A 22290-nucleotide genomic window follows, 5' to 3' on the forward strand; every position below is an offset into this window, starting at 1 on the left:
CTGTTGGGTTGTTTCAAGAACGTAAGAGCTAATGATGTCCAAAACTTAGTGTCTGGTTCATAGCCAGCTCTCAAGAAGTAGTCTGCAGTATAATTAGTTATATATATATTTTATATATATATAATATATATATTATATATATATACATATTGTCCATTTTACATATGAGGAAGCTGAGCCTAAGAGCAGTCAAGTGACTTGTTCAAGATCGGTCAGCTGGTAAATGACAGTGACACCTAGTTCCATCAATCTCCAGAGCTGTCATGATGTGCCATCTAATTGAGGTTCCTCAGGGAGACAGTATCTTGTACTCCAGGAGCTTTTCCTGCTGCACTGAACTTGACTGGTCAACCTGAACTCCTGCTTCCTCTTCTGTCCATTCAGAGTGCCCAGCACAGTGCCACAGGCAGAGCACTGAATGAAGGCTTCACTTAATGGTTCCAATCCTCAGGAAGAGCAGGAAGTGGTCCCTCTACCCATCAGGAAGTGATGGCTTCTCTACCCATCACCCTTGTGACCTGGCAGCTCTTGGCTTCTCTGCAAGAGAAGCAGCATACTGCAGCAGGCATCTCTCCCATCAAAAACAGAAGCCAGAGAAAGCACGATCAGATTGGCACATTATTATCTGCTGCTTCCCTTCCCCGTTATTTTCATGACTCAGTCTTCAACTTTGCTCTCCTGTGAGGGCAGTATTTTTGAAGATGTGTTTCCATGTTTAAAATAGCCAATAGCTAAATGCACAATTTTCCTCTCTCTTAATTAGCTTGTGAACTTCCTCCTTTTTATTTATTATAGATCTTGCATTTCTCTACCCTTTCTGAAGATGCACTACAAATTTATATTGTTATAACCCCTTCTCTGCTCTTCCAGTAACTGTATTTCAGACAGGGATGTGCCTTTCCCCATCTAAATTTTAACAAGGCATAACTTTTAATTACCCTTTCCCCACCTCCAGTAGGAAACCTTCCAACATGATATTTTAATCGAAAGTCTTCCAAGTGGTCCCTTGCTGTCTGGGAGCCAGACTTAGTAACTAAAGATAAGGATGTGCCATGTCCCTTGGTTTCTTATTTTGATGATCTAAAGTTTCCTCAAAGCCCCCAGCACTGTTTGTCATGCCCAAACCATGTGCCCCAGGCCTCTGAGTATACCCTAGTCTCACCAGTTCCATCCTAAGGGTACAGCTGCAAGTCATTCTCAGAGGTGTGAGGACCAATGCCCCCACTTCTCCAAGCTCTGGTCTTCCTGGAGGCCACTGATGCCTGCCCTGAGATGTTCCTGACTGCCCGTAGGTTGATGTGGCATCTGAGAACTATCTGACCATCTTCTAAACTGGTTTTGCTTTCTCTTTCATTCTGTTGTGTCAGCCAGAGTCTGCCATGGCCACACGGGCACAGAGCGAGTGCACAGCCGCAGCAGGATGCACGCCCCCCACCTCCTATTGCCCGCTGGCAGGAGCTGATATCACCTTCCCTCCAAATGCCCTGCGATGGTCACCATCCCTGTCTTTGGTCCCATAGTCCCCACTGTGTCTCCTCATCCATGGCTGCGTACTGATGACCTTGCCACCCAAGTCACTCGCTCACCTGCTGTTCTCCCTCCCACACCTCTGCCCCCAACCACAGCTCCTGGCAGCTCCCAGTGTCTGCCCAGCAGACTTCCAGTCCCTCTGCTTGCTCTCATGGCCCCAGGATATGCTGTCCCTTGCCTTTCTTATCTCACAGACATCTCCTCTCCTCCTTCCACACCTTCTCATGCCTCACCGGGACCAGATCACCCCCAGGCCCTCTCCCTTTTCTTATATCCAATCAGCCCAGCCCTCAAGACCACCACCCCAAGTGCCTCCTCTTCTAAGACCTCATCCATAAGCTAATAGCAAAAGTTCTCACTGGCTCATCACGTGTAGTACCATTATGTTTAAAGCAACAGGTGGCACCTTTTTCCTTTATTATGTTTCCCCCGTTAAACTGAAAGAAATACACATTTGACATAATGACTCAAACAAATACAAAAGTGCATCACAAAAACTACATACTGCCCAGAGCCTTCCTCCTGTGCCTGCTCAATCCTGTAACTAATATTAACCATCTGGAAGGAGTATTTCTATGCTTTTCTCAGCCTGAAGATGCTCCCAGGTCACTGAGTGTCCACACATCATCTGAACATGACCCATGACTTGTGACCATTGTCTCCTGCGTCTCAGCTCATGCAAACACAGAGTGAAAATGTGTGATTGTGTTTGATCCTTTGTTCTCAAAGGTAGAGTTCTCAGTCATCCTTCTGACTTTGAAGGGAGCGTGCACCCATCCCCAGGGCCAATCAACTATGGATTCTTCTTCAGGCTGAGGTTTTCCTAGACTGTTAGGGCTAAGCCTTGCATTCAAGTCTGAGTTGACATACTACCCACCATAGGTGGCTCAGTGTTCAGTGTGTGCCTGACCAGAGATTTTAAATATTTCCCTGCACAAAAAAGAATTAAGAATCTGGTTGAGGGGAACTAGGCTGTGGCCACTTTCTTTAACATAGGTTAACAAAGGAGACAACTTGATCAAATAACGTGGTACTTATAGGTCACATTTACGGATTTACTTCACTTTAATGAAATGAATTGTATCCATGAAAATTTTAATGACACATTTTATAAGTCAAGTTCTATTCCCTTTGGCTTTGTATAATTCCACAGAGAATTTTCCATAATTTTTGGTTGATTCTTAATGGGCAGAAGCCAGAGCTTCCAGAATTACCTTATCTATTCATACATCAGCCTGTGCCTCTGAGAGTGCGACCAGGGAGGATGACCCCACCTGGAAGTTGGTAGACAGCTCGGACCCTCAGCTTAGAATCAGCACACCCACGTAGGCCAACACCGCAAAGCACAGCTTTAAAATCCATACCTGTTCCTCCGGCTGGGCATTTAGCAGGTGCTCAGCAAACCAGTTTCCTTGTTTGCTCCACTTCCCGTGAAGCCGGTCTCTTCTCTGGGTGTTTACACCCAGCACTATCTGTAGTCTCCTGATGATTTCAGCAGGTTGACACGTGACCATTGGCTTGTAATTGATCCCTTCGCGCGTCCTAGATCAGAATCACTTTTTTTGGCCCCCATTTCAGACCTGCTTGGTTAGAATCTTTGAGGGTGGAGCCAACATTGACACTTTATCCAATTTCCTAGTTGGTTCTTTGTACCTGAAGTCGGAGAGCCAAGGGACCCCGTGTTGGCCTGTTGGGGTCTCTCAAGGCAAGATGAGGAGTCTCAGTGAGACACCTGCCTCAGGTGGAAGTGAAGTTGCTTTTATTCATTGAGCAAAAACATACTGGGAGCTAAGTCGGTTGTGGGTGTTTTGCAAAAACCTAAAAATAGCACATCATATAAACACATCATAAAAGCAGCCACACAATCAAATATCTGTGACATGCATTCATAGTTTAAAAAGGACTCTTCCATTTGTCATCTTAACAACCCAGTGTTGGCGGGGCCAGGACTCGGAGCCAGGCTTTCATGCCGCTGGCCTGGGCTGCCCCTGAGCTTCTGTCCTGTTCCAGGGGCAGAGGAAGGGAGGGAGTCAGGCCTCGAGGGAGGGTTGCCTGCATGGGGTGCAGTGAAGGGCCTCGCAGAGGAGAAGGAGCATCCCATCACTCGTTTGGAAAGATGAGGGCACATTTCTCTGCATGTGTGCCTTCCACACGCAGGACTTGTAAGAGGGAGGAGTTTTGTTCCCACACTTCAGACTGTTCAGGGCCCCCCACAAGGCTGAAATGGCTGCACCATGGCCTGGGGATAGAAAGTGACCCTCCTGTGGAGAGGGGGATGGAGGCCACAGATGGAGGCAGTGGAATGCTGGCCAGAAACGGTGTAGGACAGCAATGACTCTCCTAAAACATACCTACAACAACCCCAAAACTATAAGGGGGGGTCACCATTCTCTGCTTCTGACCAGGCTCAGGAAATCCCTAATTTAGTTATTTTCCCAGGAGAAACCCAGGCAAATCCATCTTTCTTTTAACAAACTTCTAGTCCAGATTAACATGAAATTGTGTCCACTAAAACTTTTCATTGCCTGTGGTGTTGCTCCTAAAATTGATAGGCAGGTCTGTTCCCACCACCATTAAAGTGCCCATCGGTGGATCCTTACCTGCATCACCCAGAATAGGGCTACCGCCAGGAGGAGGGCTTGGAACATCTATGAATTCTATGTGCGTGGTAATTTCCAGGTCACCAAATTCCACGGCAATTTGTAATAACCAAGTACTGGAGGCATTAGCAGAATTCAGTCATGGACAGCGGAGGAGAGGGTTTTCCAGTCGTGATATCCGTGTTTGCCAAAATCAAAATAAGAAAATCATCTGTTATATTCAATTGTGGAGAGCTGAGACAAGAATATTATCCATCACTTTTGTGCACCTCTTTCCAAACCACTGCTAAGGCCATACTTCCCAACAAACGCGCTAAGTGACCCAGTGGCTCTGTCTTCTCTCTGCACAGCATGCCCTATGGTGACGTGGCTCATGGCTTCAGGGCTTTCTGTCCCGAGACAGCACCTTGTAAAAGAGTTTCTGTTGATCGAACCTCTTCTCTGCTAGTGGCAGAAGGGCACCACCCTAGGAGTCACAAGTGCTGTCATGCTGGTTGACATGGGGTGTGCCAGGTAGGGCTGTGGTTTCACCCCTGAAACTCTAAGAGGCAGCTCCCCACTTGCCCTGGGCACATCCTCATTCTGTCTCCTTCTGCTTTTAACGCCTATGAAGCAGAGGCCAGGGACACGGCTCTGAATGGCGGTGAGATAATTGGATATAGTGGAGCCAGTGCTTGTTCCCAGGTGATGGAGGCAGTCACTGTGGAAAGGCTTTCCCACCTGGAGCCCTTTTGGCTGGGACTCTGGCTGGCATCTCTCATGGCAGGTGATGCCCCACTGGGTGTGTGCCTCCTGACGCATGGATTGGTAGTGGAACCCTGAACCCATGCCCGTTGAGCGTCTGATAGTCCAGTGTCATGGCCTAGAGGGGTTGTCCCTGCACTGAGGTCCACCCTGTCAAACTGCTCTCCGTGTGTTTGCTTCACACCGGGTCCTGGGAGCCCACTGGCCTACCACTAGGGCTGCCCCTTGGGCCCAGCCTAAGTCAGTCCCCTCCCGGACGGCAGCGAGGGCAGGCGGTGGCTCCTCCTGCCTCCACACGCTGGCGGGGCTGCCAATCCCGTGCACACTCTGCATAATTTTATGTCACTGTGTATGTATTCTATGTGTACTTATGCAATTAAATTACTTTAACTGGTCACCTTCAGCTTCACCCTGCCGCGGGGTTAGTGACTGGAATGTGAGCATTTGATAGCAGATAGCTTTTGTGATGCCTGGCCTGGCAGGGTCTGGGTGTTGTGTCTGGGTGTCCATCTGGCATCCAGTGGTCAGGCTTACCCTTCTGCAGCCCCCAGAGGGCCATGAACCATCAGACACCACCCCTCATGCCTACACCGTGTCCCACCTCCAGTGCCCTCCCCTTCCTAACCTCGGGTTATGAGACTATCATCATGAAGAGCAGACCCACCTGGCCAGCTGTACGCACCTCTCCGTGGCCATGGCCGTGGCTGTGGCTGTTGCAGTGGCCTCAGAGCCCCAGCTACTTGGGAGACAAGGACGCCTCTGAGCCAGCTCTGTGGTGCCCCCTCGTGGCCAAACTCATGAAGTTCTCCCAAGTGTGTCACCACTATGTGGATGTGGAAGGACAGAGCTGGGGCGACATTAAAGACAGGGGGTTGACCTTCGCTGTCTTACCCCACACCCACCTGCTCCCCATTAGCCTGGGGCTCACCCATAGTCGCCATTCCTCACCAGGGAGAGTATCCAGGACATCTACTTCCATTCTTTCTATCAACATCCATACTAAGAGTAGAGAAAAACATACAGACCTGTTCATACTAAAGTGTTACTAGCTTAGCTTAAGGATATGCACATCTCTGGATATGTGCATTTTAAGAATATTTCGGGACCAATTAGCCCGCCCTCCCGCAGAAGCCTCTAACCATGCAGACAAGTAGGTTGGGAAAAGGAAATCCTCCGTCAGACCACCTCAAGGTCTTCTCAGCCCTGTGACCAAAGCAGTTTCTGATGGTCATCGCTGACTCAGTGGCTATAGCTTCAGCCTTCCTTGTGCTGTCGCTGTCCTACACCATGTGCCCATATCCCCCTGCCACCTGATTTCCACTGAACTAAACTCTTGGGGTTCATGGGTGGCTCAGTTGGTTAGGTATCTGCCTTTGGCTCAGGTCATGATCTCAAGGGCCCAAGTCCCAAGTTGGGCTCCTGCTCAGTGGGCAGTCCATTTGTCCCTCTGCCCCCCAACCCCACTCGTGCATGCTCTCTCTCAAGTGTTCGTTCTCTCGAATAAATAAAATCTTTTAAAAAAAGAAAATTCGATTAAGATCATAAAGATGGTCAAATCCCAGAGCAAGGGTGTTGTTCTAAAAGCACTTCTGCATGCACACACTTTCTCTTTCACACACGTACCTCGCTCATTGGCAGTGGCTCACTCTTGCTTCCGTGCTTCCATGTAATCAGCACATGCTGAAGCTGACATGCCCATTCACTAACAGTGATATGCGGAATTCAGGGCAGCCGTGGTGGCTGGTCCTGGCCACCGGAGGGCATTGCCCAGATCCTTCTCTAGGTCTGTGTCACCACCCCAGCCTGTTCTCTGTTTTTTATTGAGAGCTTGCTTTAAGCCCCTAGGATGCCCCTTCAGTGCAAAGGGAATACTGAACTGGGCCCCCAGGGGAGACTCTGCTCACGGTGGCTTTGTGGGGCGCCATGCAGTCCTCCAGGGGAACTGGGAGTAAGCTGAAGCAGGAGAGCAGTCTGCACATCCTAGGGGGACAGAGTATTGATGGCCCCATGATTATAAGGGCAGATCCTTCTGATTATGAAACAGGTTTTGTGTGTGAAGAGCCATGATCTGCTAGCTGTCACATCCCATAGCAGCCCTTTCTCTTAAGATAAGGAAGCTACCTGCTGGGGCAAGAGGTCTTATCAGGATGTTTCCCACTGAGGGAATTCACCAAGAGAGAAGTCATCCTCACTGGGGAGCTGCTCTGGGCTCTGGGACAAGCGGTCCTTCCCACCTGCAAAGAACTTTCTCAGGGAATCTATGCAGTATACACACACACACTCCCCACACACTGCCGGTTTCCTGTGTGGTATAAAGAAATCTGCGCAGAGAAGAGTTTGCCTACAGCGCTGCCCAGGGTTTCCAAACAAAGATGCGTCCAGGCTACATGGGCTCTGGTTCTATAAACCGGTTGAAGGAGCTAATCTCAGGAAGCCTGATGTAGAGTCATTTCACTCCCCTCTTGGGTAAAAAAAAGCAAATTGTGTTGACTGCTGGCTCTTTCATCACAGCAAGTGAATTGCCCATCCGGAATGGTCCTGTGATGGCGAGGGGCGGGTGTTGTCGGGAAGGCCCCCCCTGCCGACAGCATCGTTTCCTGGGAGTAGTGCCTTCTGGGCTGCCTCTGGGCCTCCTGGGTCCATTTGGGTCACTTGCACCAGGTTTGGGAAAGAAAGGAAAACAAGAGTTGGAGAAACTTTCATTTTTAGCTTTGTTTTCTTCCTCTAACCAGCTTTACTAGATTTGTTTAAAGTTTCTAAGTAAGATGATACTTCCCTCCTCACTTGTCAACAGCAAAGGCATTTAGGAGTGTTAACCCGTGGGATTTCAATTCTGTGTGTCTTTCCAGAAAGAGAAGAAGAGTGGGCTGCTGAAGCTTCTCGCTGGGGCATCCACCAAGAAGAAATCTCGCTCCCCACCATCCATCTCTCCAACTCATGACTCCCAGGTGGCAGTGGACACCTCACTCCAGGGTGCAGTGGGGCCCGAAGTGTCCTCACTGTCCATCCACGGCAGGGCAGGGTCCTGCCCCATAGAGAGTGAGATGCAGGGTGCCGTGGGCATGGAACCGCTGCACAGAAAGGCGGGCTCCTTGGATCTGAACTTCTCCTCATCCCCCTCCAGGCAAGCATCTCTCTCCATGGCTGCCATCCGTCCCGAACCCAAGCCTTTGTCCAGGGAGAGGTAAGGGGGGAGGGTGGGCTCACTCCTCTGGCACCTTGGTGTGGGCTGGTCTCTGAGATTAGAGCCATTGAGGGAAAGAGTGACAAAGGGGATTTTCTGTGGAATAAATTTATCCAACATCCCTCTTACCACATCTACTCCTGAGCCTGGCTCCTGAGCTTGGCTGGTGAGCATCGGATAAAACACATTTGGGAATGAAGGGGAGCATATTTCATGTTCTGAATCCACCTGGATCCTGAGTTTGGGATTTGCAAGGGATTCATCAGGACATTTGGCAGAACTGATGGGGTACTGAGCCCAAAGAAAGCGATGATGTTAGTAAGGGACTATGCCCCCTCAGCCCTGTGGAAACCTAGAGTTCCCTACCCCGGAAGCCAGCTACGACATCTTAAAGGTATAAAACATTACCCCCAAATTGGCTTCAAGGTTTATAGTCTATTGGGTTGAACCATACAAAATTGCCAGTATTCACCGTTTTTTACCAAAACCAGAAACGTCACAGTTAAGCTTAGAGTTTTACAGAGCAATGAACAATCTACAGGGTGGGGGCCTCAGGTGCTTGAACTTTACAAGGGGTCAGAAACTGGTGTCCTGCTCAGTGGATGAGCCCATTTGAGGTAGTCCTTCAAGAGCTTCGAATAAGGGTTGGAAGGCACTGCAGGGAGAGAGGATGGTGTCAAATTAAGACAGCGGGGAAGTACTATTTCCCTTCTTGTTGGAACACTGCTTAAATAGTAAAAATGTGAGCAGTCTCCTGAGAGAGCAAACTTGGCGTTTCTGTCAGAATGCCCCTCCCCTCAGCCACACTGACTGACAGCCAGCCCTTTCCTGTGTCTCCCGGTGCTTGAAGCCTGAGAAGGCCACCACTGTCCTGAGCACCCACTAACCTCCAGCACCAAGGCAAGGCTAGCTGAGGTTCCGTGTAAATGGGGGATGACATAACTTTTCTGTCAAGGCCCAGGTGGGAAAATCCACAGACGTCGTAGGTCATAAGGTCTCCGTCGCAACCACTCAGCTCTGCCATGACAACGTGAAGGCAGCCATAGACAACATAGAAATGACTGGTGTGGGTATTCCAGTAAAACTCCACTTACGGACACCAAGATTTAAATTTCATGTGATTTTCTTGTGTCACGAAATAGTCTTGTTTTGATTTTGTTTTCAGCCATTTAAAAAGTAAAAGTATGTTTTGTTCTCGGACCACACAAACCAGCCAAAGGCCAGTTTGCCAAGACATACCCAGACGATGGGCTTTAGGGCTGATGCTGTGGTACTGAGATCCAGGGCATGGAGAGGACAATTTCCCCAGGTGGCGGAGCAACAACGTGAGCTTGGTATGGATTTCTGTAAGTCTGCATTTAGAATGATAGCTAGCGTTTGGGGAGTGACATTCAGACACCCAACAACCAGCATGGATTCCAGCCAAAAATACCTACCACAGCCATGCTGTGCATCAGCTTACCATCTGCTGGCATGTTCTAGGTGTCTTGTGTGTGTTACCTCAGTCCTTGCAAGAACCTTCAAATTCAGTATCCCATCTTATAGCTGAGGAAACAGAGGTTATTCACAGGCTAAGCCACTTGCTCAAGATCACACAGCAAGTTAGCTGCCAAGCCAGTGATTGAAGTGAGGGCTTTCCAGCCACGGAGCCTGGGCTCTGAACCGCTTTGAGGAGCATGGTCAGCAGTCGTGCCAATGTAGTTTGCCCACCAAGGGATCTGGGTGTCTCTGGTCTTCAGACACTATGGACCATGTCATAGCCCTGCCAGGATATTAGCATATGCTTCGGGGTCCTTCGCAGTTGGTCACACCCCCTGTGTATTCAATATACAACTGTCGTTCAGACTCACTCAGTGCAGGACCCATTAGCAGGACGTGTCTCCCCTACAGCAAATCCCCAGGCCCTGAGGAGACTGAGTTCACACCTTACCACACCACACCTGATACCACACCACACACACAGACAAACACACACACATCACACACCTGATACCACAACACACACGCACAGGACACACACACCACACACACTCCACCACACTTGATACCACACCACACACACATACTGCACACATGCACACATGTACCCCCAAACACATCACACACATACCACACCACACACATACACATACCACACATAGGCACACATGTATACCTCCAAACACAAACACCACACACACTCAGCATACCTGATAGCATACCACACACACAAACCCCACACCACACATATACACGCATGCACCACACATACCACACACATACCTCAGACACATCTCACACAAATACCACATACACACAATTTGTCTTTCTTCCTCTACTTCCCTCCAGGGAGCCTCCTCCAACTTTGTGTAGTGCTTTCATGTCAGAACCTTCTTCCTTCCACAAGACCAACCCCCAGCTGCCTGTGATTTCTGAATGTGGTTCCCTATCCCTTTGCCTCAGGTCACGATGTTGGTGACTCCTGAGAGTGACAGACCTAGATATTTCGAAGCTGCTCTCATATTTCCCCTAGGTTTCTATTCTCCTCAGATCCCTCTACTTCCAGACTCCTTCATAAAAGGTCTTAAAAGGCCCTATTCTAAAAAATCATGGGAGTCTATGATTAACTAGAAAGTTCAGAGAATTACTCTCATTCTGTGAATATTCTATCTAATCAGGGCTTATTGTACCCAGAAACTCTTGGCACCCTGCTTGTCCCCAGCACGCTGTGCAGCTCATTAGTGATGAGAGTTTTCAAAATACAGCCTAAAACCAAACTACTGCCTAATGAGCCCCCAGATGCCCCCTTCCCTCACCCTGTGCAGCCCGTCAGCTGCCTGGTGTCCTGGAGAGCCCCAGCAGGTTGGAGAGAGGGTTTAACAAAGGAAAGACTTAGCTAGCAGCTGGAGGGGAGCAACCCTAGCAAGACTCACCTCTCTAGAGGCCCCGGCATTCGCTCCACAGGCCACAGAGCTGCCGAGAGCCAGCTGTGTGCAAGGCCACTTTACAGGCTCAAAGGTGGGAGAAAGGCAAAGGGCAGCTGGGGCTCAGATTCCAGGAGGTTTCTACCACCAGCGTGCTGAGGAAGGGGCCTCTCTACCTTGAGCGGAGCAGCTGGACTGTGGTTGCTGCATGTCTGGGGTGTCGCCCATGTCCATACTCCCTCGGATCTCTCCATTTTTCTCCAGAGGATTTGGGGGGACACCGGGAGCTGCTCTCCAAACTCTCACAGAGGAAGGAAGTTTGGGCCTAAGTGAGGCCTCCTGGGGGAGTGAACCATAGAGAACATCCTCCAGGCCCACCAGGCCAGGCCTGCAAATCATCTCACTTAGTGGCAGGCCCAGCTCTCAGGAGACCTGTAGGAGCCAAACCGATAGGCCTAATGTGTAAACCAGGGTGACCATCACTACCCCTTCCTTGGGACCCTAATCTTCGGCCATCTGGATATATTAAGTCCTATGGACAGTGTGTACAGGGAGCCACATTTCTGGAAGGCACCCGGGGAACACAGAAGAGCACTGTAGTTACGGGACCCAGTCATACTGTCCAATGCCCTGGCTCCCTGGCAGGGATATACCAACCCTGGACAAGTGCATTGGAGTTCTTGGGCTGCCACCCCACCAGCCGTCCTCCGGATGCCTGCCTCCCAGCTCTCTTATATCTTGGGGAGGTTGCAAAGTTGCTCTGAGAGATAGGTGCACTGACCACTTACCCAAATAAGTGTTCACCCAAATAGGTGTTTTCATTTTTTCGAGTCCTCATTCCCCTATCTACAAACTAGGGATATACCTGTCTGATAGTTATAATATTTGTAAAACACAGAGATCGATACATGGGAAAGTATGAATGCACGAAAAAGAAAATTAATAAATTGGAAATGATGTATGTAATACTGTGAAATGCTGTGACCTTTAGAAGAATGATCTGATGATGCCCCCGGTGCTGCCTGTCACCCCCTCCCCAACCTTTGATTGGCAATGTCGTTTTGCCCACATCTTCACACACACCATGTATTTATCCTCCTCTCTTACCAGCCTGTGAATTGTTTGGTTTTGTTAGGATTTAAAAGGTTTTTGGCTTTGATCTATCATCTGTCATGGTAGGCAGAGTAATGGCTTCCCAAAGATGTCTATGGTCTCCTCCCCAAAACCATGGCTTCGAGGCCTCACATAGTCTAAAGGAATGAAAGCTGCAGGCAGAACAAAGGTTGCTAACCAGCTAACTCTAAAATTGAGAGATTATCCTGGATTATCTGGCTGGGCGCAGTGTGACCACAGAGTCCTTGTAAGTAAGAAAGAAAGGCAGCAGAGAAGGTCAAGGTGATGAGGTGTGAGGACTCAAGCAGCATTGCTGGCTGTGAAGATGCAGAAGGGAGTGTCCAGCCAGGAATGTAGGCAGCCTCCAGGAGTGCCTTCCCCCTAGAGCCTCCGGAAGGAGTGCAGCCTGGGAGATGATATCAGATGTCTGACTTGAAGAACTGTGAGTAAGAAATTAATGCTGAGTTATGCCACCAAGTTTGTGGAAATTTGTTACAGCAGCAACAGGCAACTAATACATGTGTTGCTATCAGAGTTTAGTGTTTAGGATACAGACATATGCTTATTTCCAAGAGCCTAGAAGGACTCTTCTCTGCGATGAGCACATTCTGCCAGCTTGGGGATCACACGTGCTCAACAGCACTGAAGAAAGTGCTCTGAAGAGCTGGGCACTCACAGGCCCCCCTTGGGACCCCTGTTGTCAGGAGGAGGGGCAGATGAGACAGGAGGAAGACACGTCACCCCTCACATGTGATGCTAATTGCAATAGGCAATGGTAGGAATTCATACTGATCTTGAGCCTTCTGATTTCCTGAGTTTTATGTCTGAAAATTATCTGTGGTTAACATAACCTTAACACAGTACAGGGAAGTAAGTCTCTTCTGATCTATGACGCTGCAGTCATAACATGAGAGTTACACTGTCCTTAACTGTTCATTTGGCCCTTTGTGTCTATAACAGGGAGTATCAGTTACTTTCATGCAGCAGGAAAAACAGCTCTGAATCTTGGAATGATCTGGACAGGAACATTAACTGCTCGACTCTTATACAAAAGGCCCACATCATCCATCTGGGCTCATTAAGTCATTGAATTGCTCAGAAGCACCAAATTACTTTTTTTCTAGCAAATTACATTTTCAGAGTTGCTTGTTGCTTCACATCTGGCAGTGGAGGCTAAAGCCAAACTTGTCTTGAAGTCTGAGAAATCATCTCACTCTTTGCCTTTTCTTCCTCTGGGAAGAGAAGGAGGCAGGTGTTTGACAAAGAGGTGGAGGGTGGCAGAGAGCCACAGGGAAGGTCAGCACTGGTCTTCGCGGTTGTGCACACAGCCTGGGGACAGGCAGGAGGTGTGGGAATCGAGCAGCCTGCGCAGCACTGGGCGATCTCATGGATCTCACAGACACAGAAGCCATCTGTCCTTTGGGGAGTGGCTGCAGGCTGCCGTTTGTAGAGATTCTGGGCTGGGAAGAGGGCGAGAGGCATACAGTCCTTTCTCTCCTCCTGCCAGGATATTATAACCCCAAAGCCAGCATCTGAAGCCAAGGGACAGCAGTGAGAATGGGCCTGACCCTCCCACACCTACAGCCGTTCTGAAGCACTTAGGTTGCCTGGCCGGACCTGCTCCCTCAGTAGCAGGAGCCCCCTGCTTACCTGCCAAGTTGGCCTCAGGAGCCACCTTGCTCTCTGCCCCCTACTCTCAAAGCCTGGAACAAGCTGGGGCTGGAAGCTTCCAGAGAGGGGCCTGGGTCTTCTCTGCCTATCCATTGTCCCCGCCGTCTCCAGAGCACCAACCCCAGCTGCCCCAAACCATGGCTTTCCTATCCTAACCCCGATGGGCCAGCGCCCAGGCCCTCTTGCACAGGTGGCTGAGAAATGAAGACTCGCTCAGCACTTTGACCTTGACTCTCAGACGGCAGCAAGCAAATATTGACCCCTAGAACATGTTGAAAAGCCACACTCCCGGACCCATTCCACAGAGATTCATCAGTAGGCCCAGGACAGAGCCAGGAATCTGACCCGGGGTCATGAAGTCCACAGCCACTCTTTAAGAAATTCTTTTGTTTTATAATGTTCTGATTTCTCCCAAGCCAAAATATACAGATCAGAGACTCCGCATAGAGAGCCCCTTAACTGACCTCAGGATAGCCAGCTGTGGGGACACTTGGATGACCTCCTTCAGGGGCCATATGTGTGGCTGTGGCTAATGGGGGAGGCCAGACCCAGAGGACAGGCCTGACCCAGAGGACAGGCCTTCATAGCCCAGGATGACTGAGAGTGAAGGAACATCCCCTCCTTGTCTCTTCAGCCAGAGAGCCAGGATCACAGCCCTGGCATTGCCAAGAAGGAAAGAGCAGCAGGACAGTGCCTCCTGGTGGTGGCCCCTCTAGACCAGCTCAAGCCCTGGGTCTCTGAGGCCCAGCATCACCAACCCTCCAGTCCATGGCTCCTCCCCAGCTCATTTCCTATTTGTGGGTGACCCAATTCCTGGAGGCCATCGGTCATTCTGCACCTGGGCCCCTAGTCTGGCTGACATTCCTTTCCTGTGGCCAGTGGCAGGCAGCAGGAGCTGCAGTGTACATTCTGGGCTGGGGTGAGGGGCTATTTGCTGGGTGGTGGCTGCAGAGCTGCAGGTCTGCCCAGCTCCCGCCGGCAGCAGAGGCTGCCCTCCTCCAGCTGCAGCTCCCCCCAAGGAGGCCACCGTCCCAGATGGGCTGGAGGGAGGGACAGCATTTCAGGCAGGAAGCACAGATCGGGATCCAAAAGGACAACATAGGGAATATTTTTAATTTTAATAAAAAAACGAAAAGGTTGTATAAAAATTAAAATCAAAGTAGAGATTTTTAAAAGTGGGGGAAGTAGCCCCAAGTTATAATAATTTACACCGGATGGAAAAGAAAAGGTGGAGTGAAGAGCAGGCCCTGGGGGTCGTCCTCCAGCCTAAGGTCAGCCTCACCCAATGTGGTGTCTTATTTCCCCCCAGGTACCGCGTGGTGGTCTCATATCCTCCCCAGAGCGAGGCAGAGATTGAGCTGAAGGAAGGCGACATAGTCTTTGTGCACAAGAAGCGAGAAGACGGCTGGTACAAGGGGACTCTGCAGAGGAACGGCCGCACCGGCCTCTTCCCGGGCAGCTTTGTGGAGAGTTTCTGAGGACACGCTCCTCACGCCCCACTCCCCAGGCACAAAGGCTCCCCGGGATCCCCAGGGGGCAAAGAGAGGCAGTCAAGGCCACCGAGGGCCCCAGGTCCCTTTTGAGGCTCCTGCGAGGCCACCCTGGACGGGGATGGGAGCTGGGGGATGTGGAGGTCGTGCCTTCGCTTACAACCACCCACCAGGAGTGTACCTTGGGGTTGTTCTTCCACAAAATGCTTCCCTCTGCGTAAACTCTAAAGAAATATCTTTGAAAAGAGAAGATGCTGATGCGGGTTGATCGGCTCTGCAAGGGACTGCTAAGCTGCAGCCTTCTTGTTTGTTGCCCCTGCGAGCCTGGGCGCTGCGGAAGGGCTGCAGGGCTTGGATGGCAGGCACGGGGTCCGGGGCGGCAGCAGAAGGTCTGAGGGCTGCCCTGGGCTGCTTGTGTGGGGTCCAGATTGCTCCATCACCTCTCTATATACCTCAGTCACCTGCCACCTGGCCACTCAGCAGGGGTGTTTCTGGCCCAGGGGTGTGGCCCGGTCTCCAGAGTCCCCCAGGCAACCCCGCACGCAGCTCCTGCAGGAGGTGTGAGATCGCACTTGGCTTTGTTTCCTACCCATATTATAAGCCACACATTTCATTTTGCGGCCACTGTCCCTTTGCATTGCTTCTTTCTTACATCTTTTTAAAGTAAAGCTGTCAGACTTTCTATATTTCTAATAGGTCATACATTGCCTATTTTTCATACATCTGGTGCTGCCTTTTTGTAAACCAGTAATGACTTGGTTGAGCTTGAAAGAAAAAAAATGTCTGAGCTGATATCAAGTGGGCAGAATTTTTATACATACCATATGAATTTTGGAAAACTCTGAAAAGCCCACGTGCTCAACATCAGTATTGGCTACTGCTCCACGGAGAAGAGGGAATCCATTTAAGTGGTTGGAGGGAGTTTGGAAAAAGTCAATTTCCTTAAACCCTTTCCAAAGCCTCATGCTATGTCTAGACAGTGATAATTATTATTCAAGAACTGGAACCATTTCAAGGAAGGGTCACTATAATTGCCTTGTGTGTGGCAGTAAAAAGAACATGAAGGTCAACCCCAGTCTAGGAAGGCAGAATTTTCCTTTTATTGCTTTAGGGAAAAGTACTACAATTAGCATTATCAAGATATGATTTCTTGGTACTGAAGCAGTTTTTAACCACAGTTCAGATTTACCACCTTGTGACAGTTCTGTCTTTTTTTTTTTTTAATAAGTATTTCCCTATCAGGCAGTACAAATGTTGGTCTAGAGACTGGAAATACAATGAGGAGAAAGGGATTTGAGGCATTGCTGCAGACTGATAGAATCCAAGGGAGCCAGGAGGAGAGAGAGAAGGGGCACCTTTGATCCTAGGACCTTGCCCTGGATGGGGTCCATCAAGGCCTCTTCCTGAGCCCAGCAGCCCAGACCTCCCACAGACACACACAGGAGAAGCCCTGTCATCAGGCCATCTCATTCTCCAGAGAGTCAGACCTTAAGAATACATTCCTATCAGCTCAAAGTCACAATTGATAAGCCCCTTCTCTCTATTTTTTCAAAACCCACTCAGGTTTAAATTAGGCAGACTAAATTAGCCTTTGGTAACATAGCATCGCCTGATTTTCAAAGATGCAACAAAATCCAGAAACACATTCCCTCATACGATGTGATGCCTTTGAAATATGAAGCGCTTATTTTCAGAGTTCCTATTTGGGGCTGTGACTTGGCTATTTGTTACCACCCGGTGGTCACCACGAGGGTGGGATCATGCCTCAACAAAGGCTATTCCCCTCTCTCCAGATGATCATAGATTTAATAAACTTGAGAAATTGTTCTGAATCAAAGAAAGACAAAATACTGCTTAAACCCAGGGAGCCCTATACATGAGTTAATGACAACCAGAAGGTATCCATTTGCCATTGATGCCAAATTAGTTGCCTGACATGCACAAAAATCACATACGTGTTTAAAATCACGCCATCACCAAAACTGTGCACGTGTGCCCCCAGGGAGACCAGAACTAACAAATCCCCAGATAATAAGGAAAGGTTTTTTTTTTTTTTTTAATGAAGGCAGTTACCAAGCAACGAAACAGACTAACTTGGACCTTCTTTCCTCTCCCAGCCACCGCCCACACGATGCTCGTGGTAGGTAGGAATCACTGAACAGCCTAGTGACTGTGGGCGAGGCAGCAGCCCACCGGGGCCCAGCACCCATTCACAGCAGAGAGCTGGGGCTGGTGGCTAGTGCCTTTGCAAGGCATCAGCTGACCTCTCTTGGGGCAGAGTTGGGGCAGGCATTGGCATGACCTCGGGAAGGAAGCAATGCCATAGGCCAGCCATCATGCTCTGGGCTGTTTTCAAACACATTTAGCCAAATCCATCAGCCTTCATGACCGTTTAGCCCACAGACAAGAGAAAAAGAAGAATTAGACCCTTTGGGCCAACTTGTTCTAAATAACCAACTCATTTTGGCTACTAAGATGAAACCAACACCTTGTTTGAATGCTCACATTCTACCCTGGCCCAGCAACTTAGACATCTTGGTTATCAGTGGCATTTGGCAGCCAAGGTGACTTGCTTTGAGGAATGCAGTAGAGCTCATAGCCACTACCAAGGTCAGCAGACACTGAAGTGACAGGGACATCTGGTCCACCAAAGAGCCTCAGAAGTGGAGTGGGGAGACAGTGGGCAGGCAATTCCCTGGCAGCCTCACCGTGTGAATGCCAGGCTCTGGCACCCCAAACAAGCTCAGCTGCCTGGCTGGGAAGTTCTTTGTACTTTGCACAGTTCACACACACACACACACACACACACACACTAATGTTTTTGTTACACACAAATGTCAGCGTGTGATTTTGGAAGAATTGACAGTGATGACAAATTATGATGCCTGTGTTTCTGAGTCTTTAAATAAAAATGAACATGGAGAGGCCTTGTGTCTGCATGATGTGAGTAGTGAGGTTGGGGGCAGAGGCTGAGTGGGCTCAAGCAAAAATGTCCAAGTGGGTAGGAGCATGAGAGGGCAGGTGCCACACAGCATCCCTGCAGGCCAGCATGTTGACTCACCCACCCACCACTGCAGAATGCTTCCATGTGGGGAGCACAGGGTGGTTGGCCATTAAGGATACTGGGAATTTCAAGACTGCCATATCCAGCACATGCCAGAGAGCCACTGGCTGGGCAGTAAGGATTGAGCTGGTGAGTGTGCAGGACCACTAGCTCTCCTCCAGTGGCTCGTTTGCCTAGAAAGTAGAGCGACTTTTTCCCGATGACTTACCTTCCTTCCTTGTGGGAAAGTGTTTTGTATCAGTACTCAAGTCCATCAATTCCAGAAATGCCTGGAATTGACCTCCCAGACCAGCACACCCATCACCCTGCCGTTGTGTGTCTTGCTCTCACAGTGCTCAAGCTGTGGGGAGCCGTTTTCTGAAGCACAAGGAGGAGAGTGCCTGGAATCCACCAACACGAGGGGCTTCAGGAGACCACCAAACTCCAGAAAAGTGGGACTGTCCCCACATCAGCCAGATAGACAATGCCTGGCAGAGCTGGTTGCTCCAGCTTGAAATATGTTGGGGTATTCCTTGAGATAAGATCTCACTGCCTTCGTAACCAAGACACCCCCCCCACCATATTCTTTGAGTATCACATATATCCTTGAGCTGGAAGGAAGCTTAGCAAGGAGACATTTTCCTTCTACAAAAATTAAATGAATGTATATGAGCACAGGTTGTGGGTGGGAAGTATAGTGAGGGCCCAGCACTCTAATAAGGAAGTATATTATATCCTCACTTAGCCCTCCCGCCCTCGGTGAAATTTACTCATCCTCATTTGCTAGATGAGCAATGAAGGTTAGAAGAGGTGAAATGAATTGTCTCAGGTCACATTGCTCACAGAACACTATGACCTAGACTCAAGCCTATTGTAGCACCAGAAGCTGGACCCTAAACCCTCCACAGAAATGAAATGTCAAGAATGACAGCATGAGAAGAGCGGGACAGAGGACATATGCAGTACCCACCACAATATGTCAGGAAAGAGTGCCCGGCTGGACAATGCACAAGTCTGTGGGGCAGAGGTACCCTGACTGTAGAGCCCCTCAGATGCCTCCCTGGGATTCTGTCCTGAAACTGTGCTTTTTTGAGGGTGGGGAGGCCAGGGCCTGGGGCTTTTCCAAATGGAGGGACAGACACACTATCCATGAACTTTGCCTTATTCTTAATTTACAAACATCATCTTGCCTCATCCTTATAGCATCTCCTTGAGATGGGGTCCTTACTCCCCTTTAATAGATGAAGAAATCAAGACTCTAAGAAACTACACCATTGGCTCTGAATTCAATGAGTGGCAGAGCCAGGACTTCTGATGTCCAACCTCCAGCTCTTTACTGAATGTGGCAGAAACCCTGAAATGATGGTTGTAGCAGGCAACACTCTCTCTGCTATCAGCTGGAACCACCTTCGGAGGTGGGAACTGCTATCGTGCTATTTATAGATGGAGAATCAGAGGCAACTCAAGGCCTGATGTAAGACCACACACTAGTGCATGGGCAAGCTGCGGTTGAAACAGGATTGAACGCTAAGAGGAGTCTAGGCTCAGTCCCATAGGCAGGGGAGCCACTGGTGGCTTTTAGCAGTTGCTCTGATCTATGCCTGAGGGAACACACCCTGGGCCCATACTAGAGGGAAGAAGGATGAGAACAGCTCTAGGTCCCTTCCAATGTTGAGATAAACATTTCTCCTCTCACTTAGACATGTGGAGGACACAGCATCCCCTCCTAAAGCCTGTGCTGCTCAGAGAAAATGCTGAGGCCTGAATCCCTCCCACGCTAAGCCAGTTCCCACCACTAGCCTGGTCTCACAGACCCAGTCACCATCTTTGTGGATCTTCTACGAATCCTTATTGATTTGAACATGTTGGAGTTCTCATCTCATTTTCACTTGGTATTACCCTTCCAAGTGTCTCTCTTAATCTCCCAAAGGGGGCCACACTTCGCTGCCCACAAGGGAGTGCATCTCGGACTTGTGACCTGCAGGTGTCCTGATTTAGGCTGAGCTATTGTCACCCAATATCCAAGGCTGGTCCCAATATGCTGAGGTCTGTCCCAGGACTAGAACTGGACAACTTTTCATTGGTCCATGTTGACAGGTGCCTGTGCTGGCCGTTGGCTCCTCTCAGAACTCATCCTGTGCCTCTGATAGGCTCTACCAAGATCAATAGACATGCTAAAGATTAATCCCTGACACTCAAAAGTGTAAACAGATTGTCATTAGTCATTATTTGATAATGTCAGAAAACCAAGTGGAATAAATAAAAAGGGGGAAATCCTTGACTCAAGTAACTGAAAAGCCAAGGACAACCATGTGGAATATGTGAAAAAGATGGGGTCTGGTTGTTATAATGACTAGGGAAACATCCTCCATTTTGCTGGTGAGAACTTGGGATGTAAACATCTTGCAATGGTAAACACCTACAATGTGTAGAATGCCCAAAATGCCAGTTGAATATTCATTAAGAAGCTAGTTTAGGGGCACCTGGGTGGCTCAGTCTGTTAAGTGACTGCCTTCAGCTCGGGTCATGATCCTGGAGTCCCAGGATCGAGTTATACATCAGGCTCCCTGCTCAGTGGGGAGTCTGCTTCTCCCTCTGACACCACCCTCCTCTCAGGCTCTCTCTCCCAAATAAATAAAATATTAAAAGAAGAAGAAGAAGAAGAAGAAGAAGAAGCTGGTTGAGGTACATCTTACTTCAGGCACAGCGGGGTCCAGGTACTCATATGCTCTTCTCAGGTATCTCTTGGATTTGCTGTCCTCCATGCTGTTTCCCTTCTCTCAGGCAGGCTGTGGTCCCCACATCACCAACAAGTTTGGGATGACTAATACCTCAACCATCCCCACAGAAAGAAAGTGTCTCTTTCTCAGTGGTCCCAGACAAAATCTTAGGCTTGACCTTACCAGTTCAGACTGGGCCCATGCCTATCTCCTTCACTCGGCCATTGTGAAGAGAGGGCAGGAATTTGCTAACTGATGGGACCTGAGATAAAGGCTGTCCCTGAGCTGTCATCCAGCCAAACCACACGGATCAAAGAGGAAAGCAAGAGGACCCCCCCACACACAATCCTGGGAGCAAAACTGAAGGAGATTTTGACAGACCAGCTAAAACCAGCAGATGCCCACCCCACAGGGCTATACCCTACTCCAGGACACTGCCTCTAGAAACAACCTAGCAAAGTCTGAGAAAGTGGACCATCAGAGAGACTGCACCATACTTCTGAAGGTGAGGTATAAATACCAAATCCCATAGGAAAGATTGACAGACTTGGACATAAATATGGAGTAAAATTCTCAGTTTGATGGAAGTCACGTTCTTTAATGTCCTAAAAAATAGAACTAGCTGAAAGCCAGGAGGCAGAAAGGAAGCAGCATGGAAGAAATGTACCCATCCATGCACGTTGGCTCCAGTCTCCCTCCCTCATTCCCTGGAACATGCATGGTGAGGAGACACTCACAGGTGCCAGGCTGCCCCTACAGACAGGATGAGGAAAGATGGACTTTGCAGTCTGGAGAGGAAGACCGGTGTTGAATGAGTAACTAGAAACACGAAGAGCCCTGTGCCTGAGGAGAACAGGCATTGGTAGCACATGGCAGAGGGATACAGCCTACTCAAGGACGAGATTCAAGCTGCTTCCTGCCTGGAGATTCTTGGCAAGAATGGGCAGTGCCAAGATAGCAGAGAAGTTCCCTCCTGCCCAGAAGTGGGGTAAGCACGTTTCCGCCAGAGAAATCGGAGCATGTGGCCCATTTTATCACGGTCGTTTCAGGACGTTTGCTCTGCGTCTGTGCACCTTCTCCCCATCCCTCCCACGTGTGCTCATTTAGGCTACAGCTGTTTCCTAAGACTCCTTATGCCAGACACCAGCATCACAGAGAAGAATGGAGGCAACACAATCCCTCTCAAGAGGCCAAGCACCCCCAGAGCTTCGGCCTGGTGGGGCCCTGGTGGGTGGGTCAGAACATACTGTGTTTGGTGCTATGGAAACAGAGGTGAGCAAATCCATGATGCC

At 49.4% G+C, this 22290-nt stretch overlaps 1 protein-coding gene across 2 annotated transcripts in view; it reads left to right on the forward strand.

Moving 5' to 3' along the window:
- The window catches only part of SH3RF3 (SH3 domain containing ring finger 3), a 388055-nt gene extending 369898 nt beyond the window's left edge, over positions 1-18157 (forward strand). The window contains exons 9-10 of one of the 2 annotated variants that reach the window (XM_044263806.1): positions 7724-8058; positions 15055-18157. In XM_044263806.1, coding sequence (XP_044119741.1) covers positions 7724-8058; positions 15055-15223 — 504 coding nt within the window. In that variant the 3' untranslated portion in view covers positions 15224-18157. The remainder of the gene's footprint in view (positions 1-7723; positions 8059-15054) is intronic. The other variant, XM_044263807.1, reaches the window with a different exon arrangement.
- Positions 18158-22290: the final 4133 nt, after the last annotated feature.

Source organism: Neovison vison, chromosome 8 (genome assembly GCF_020171115.1).
Source record: "Neovison vison isolate M4711 chromosome 8, ASM_NN_V1, whole genome shotgun sequence".
Classification (NCBI taxonomy): Eukaryota; Metazoa; Chordata; class Mammalia; order Carnivora; family Mustelidae; genus Neogale; species Neogale vison.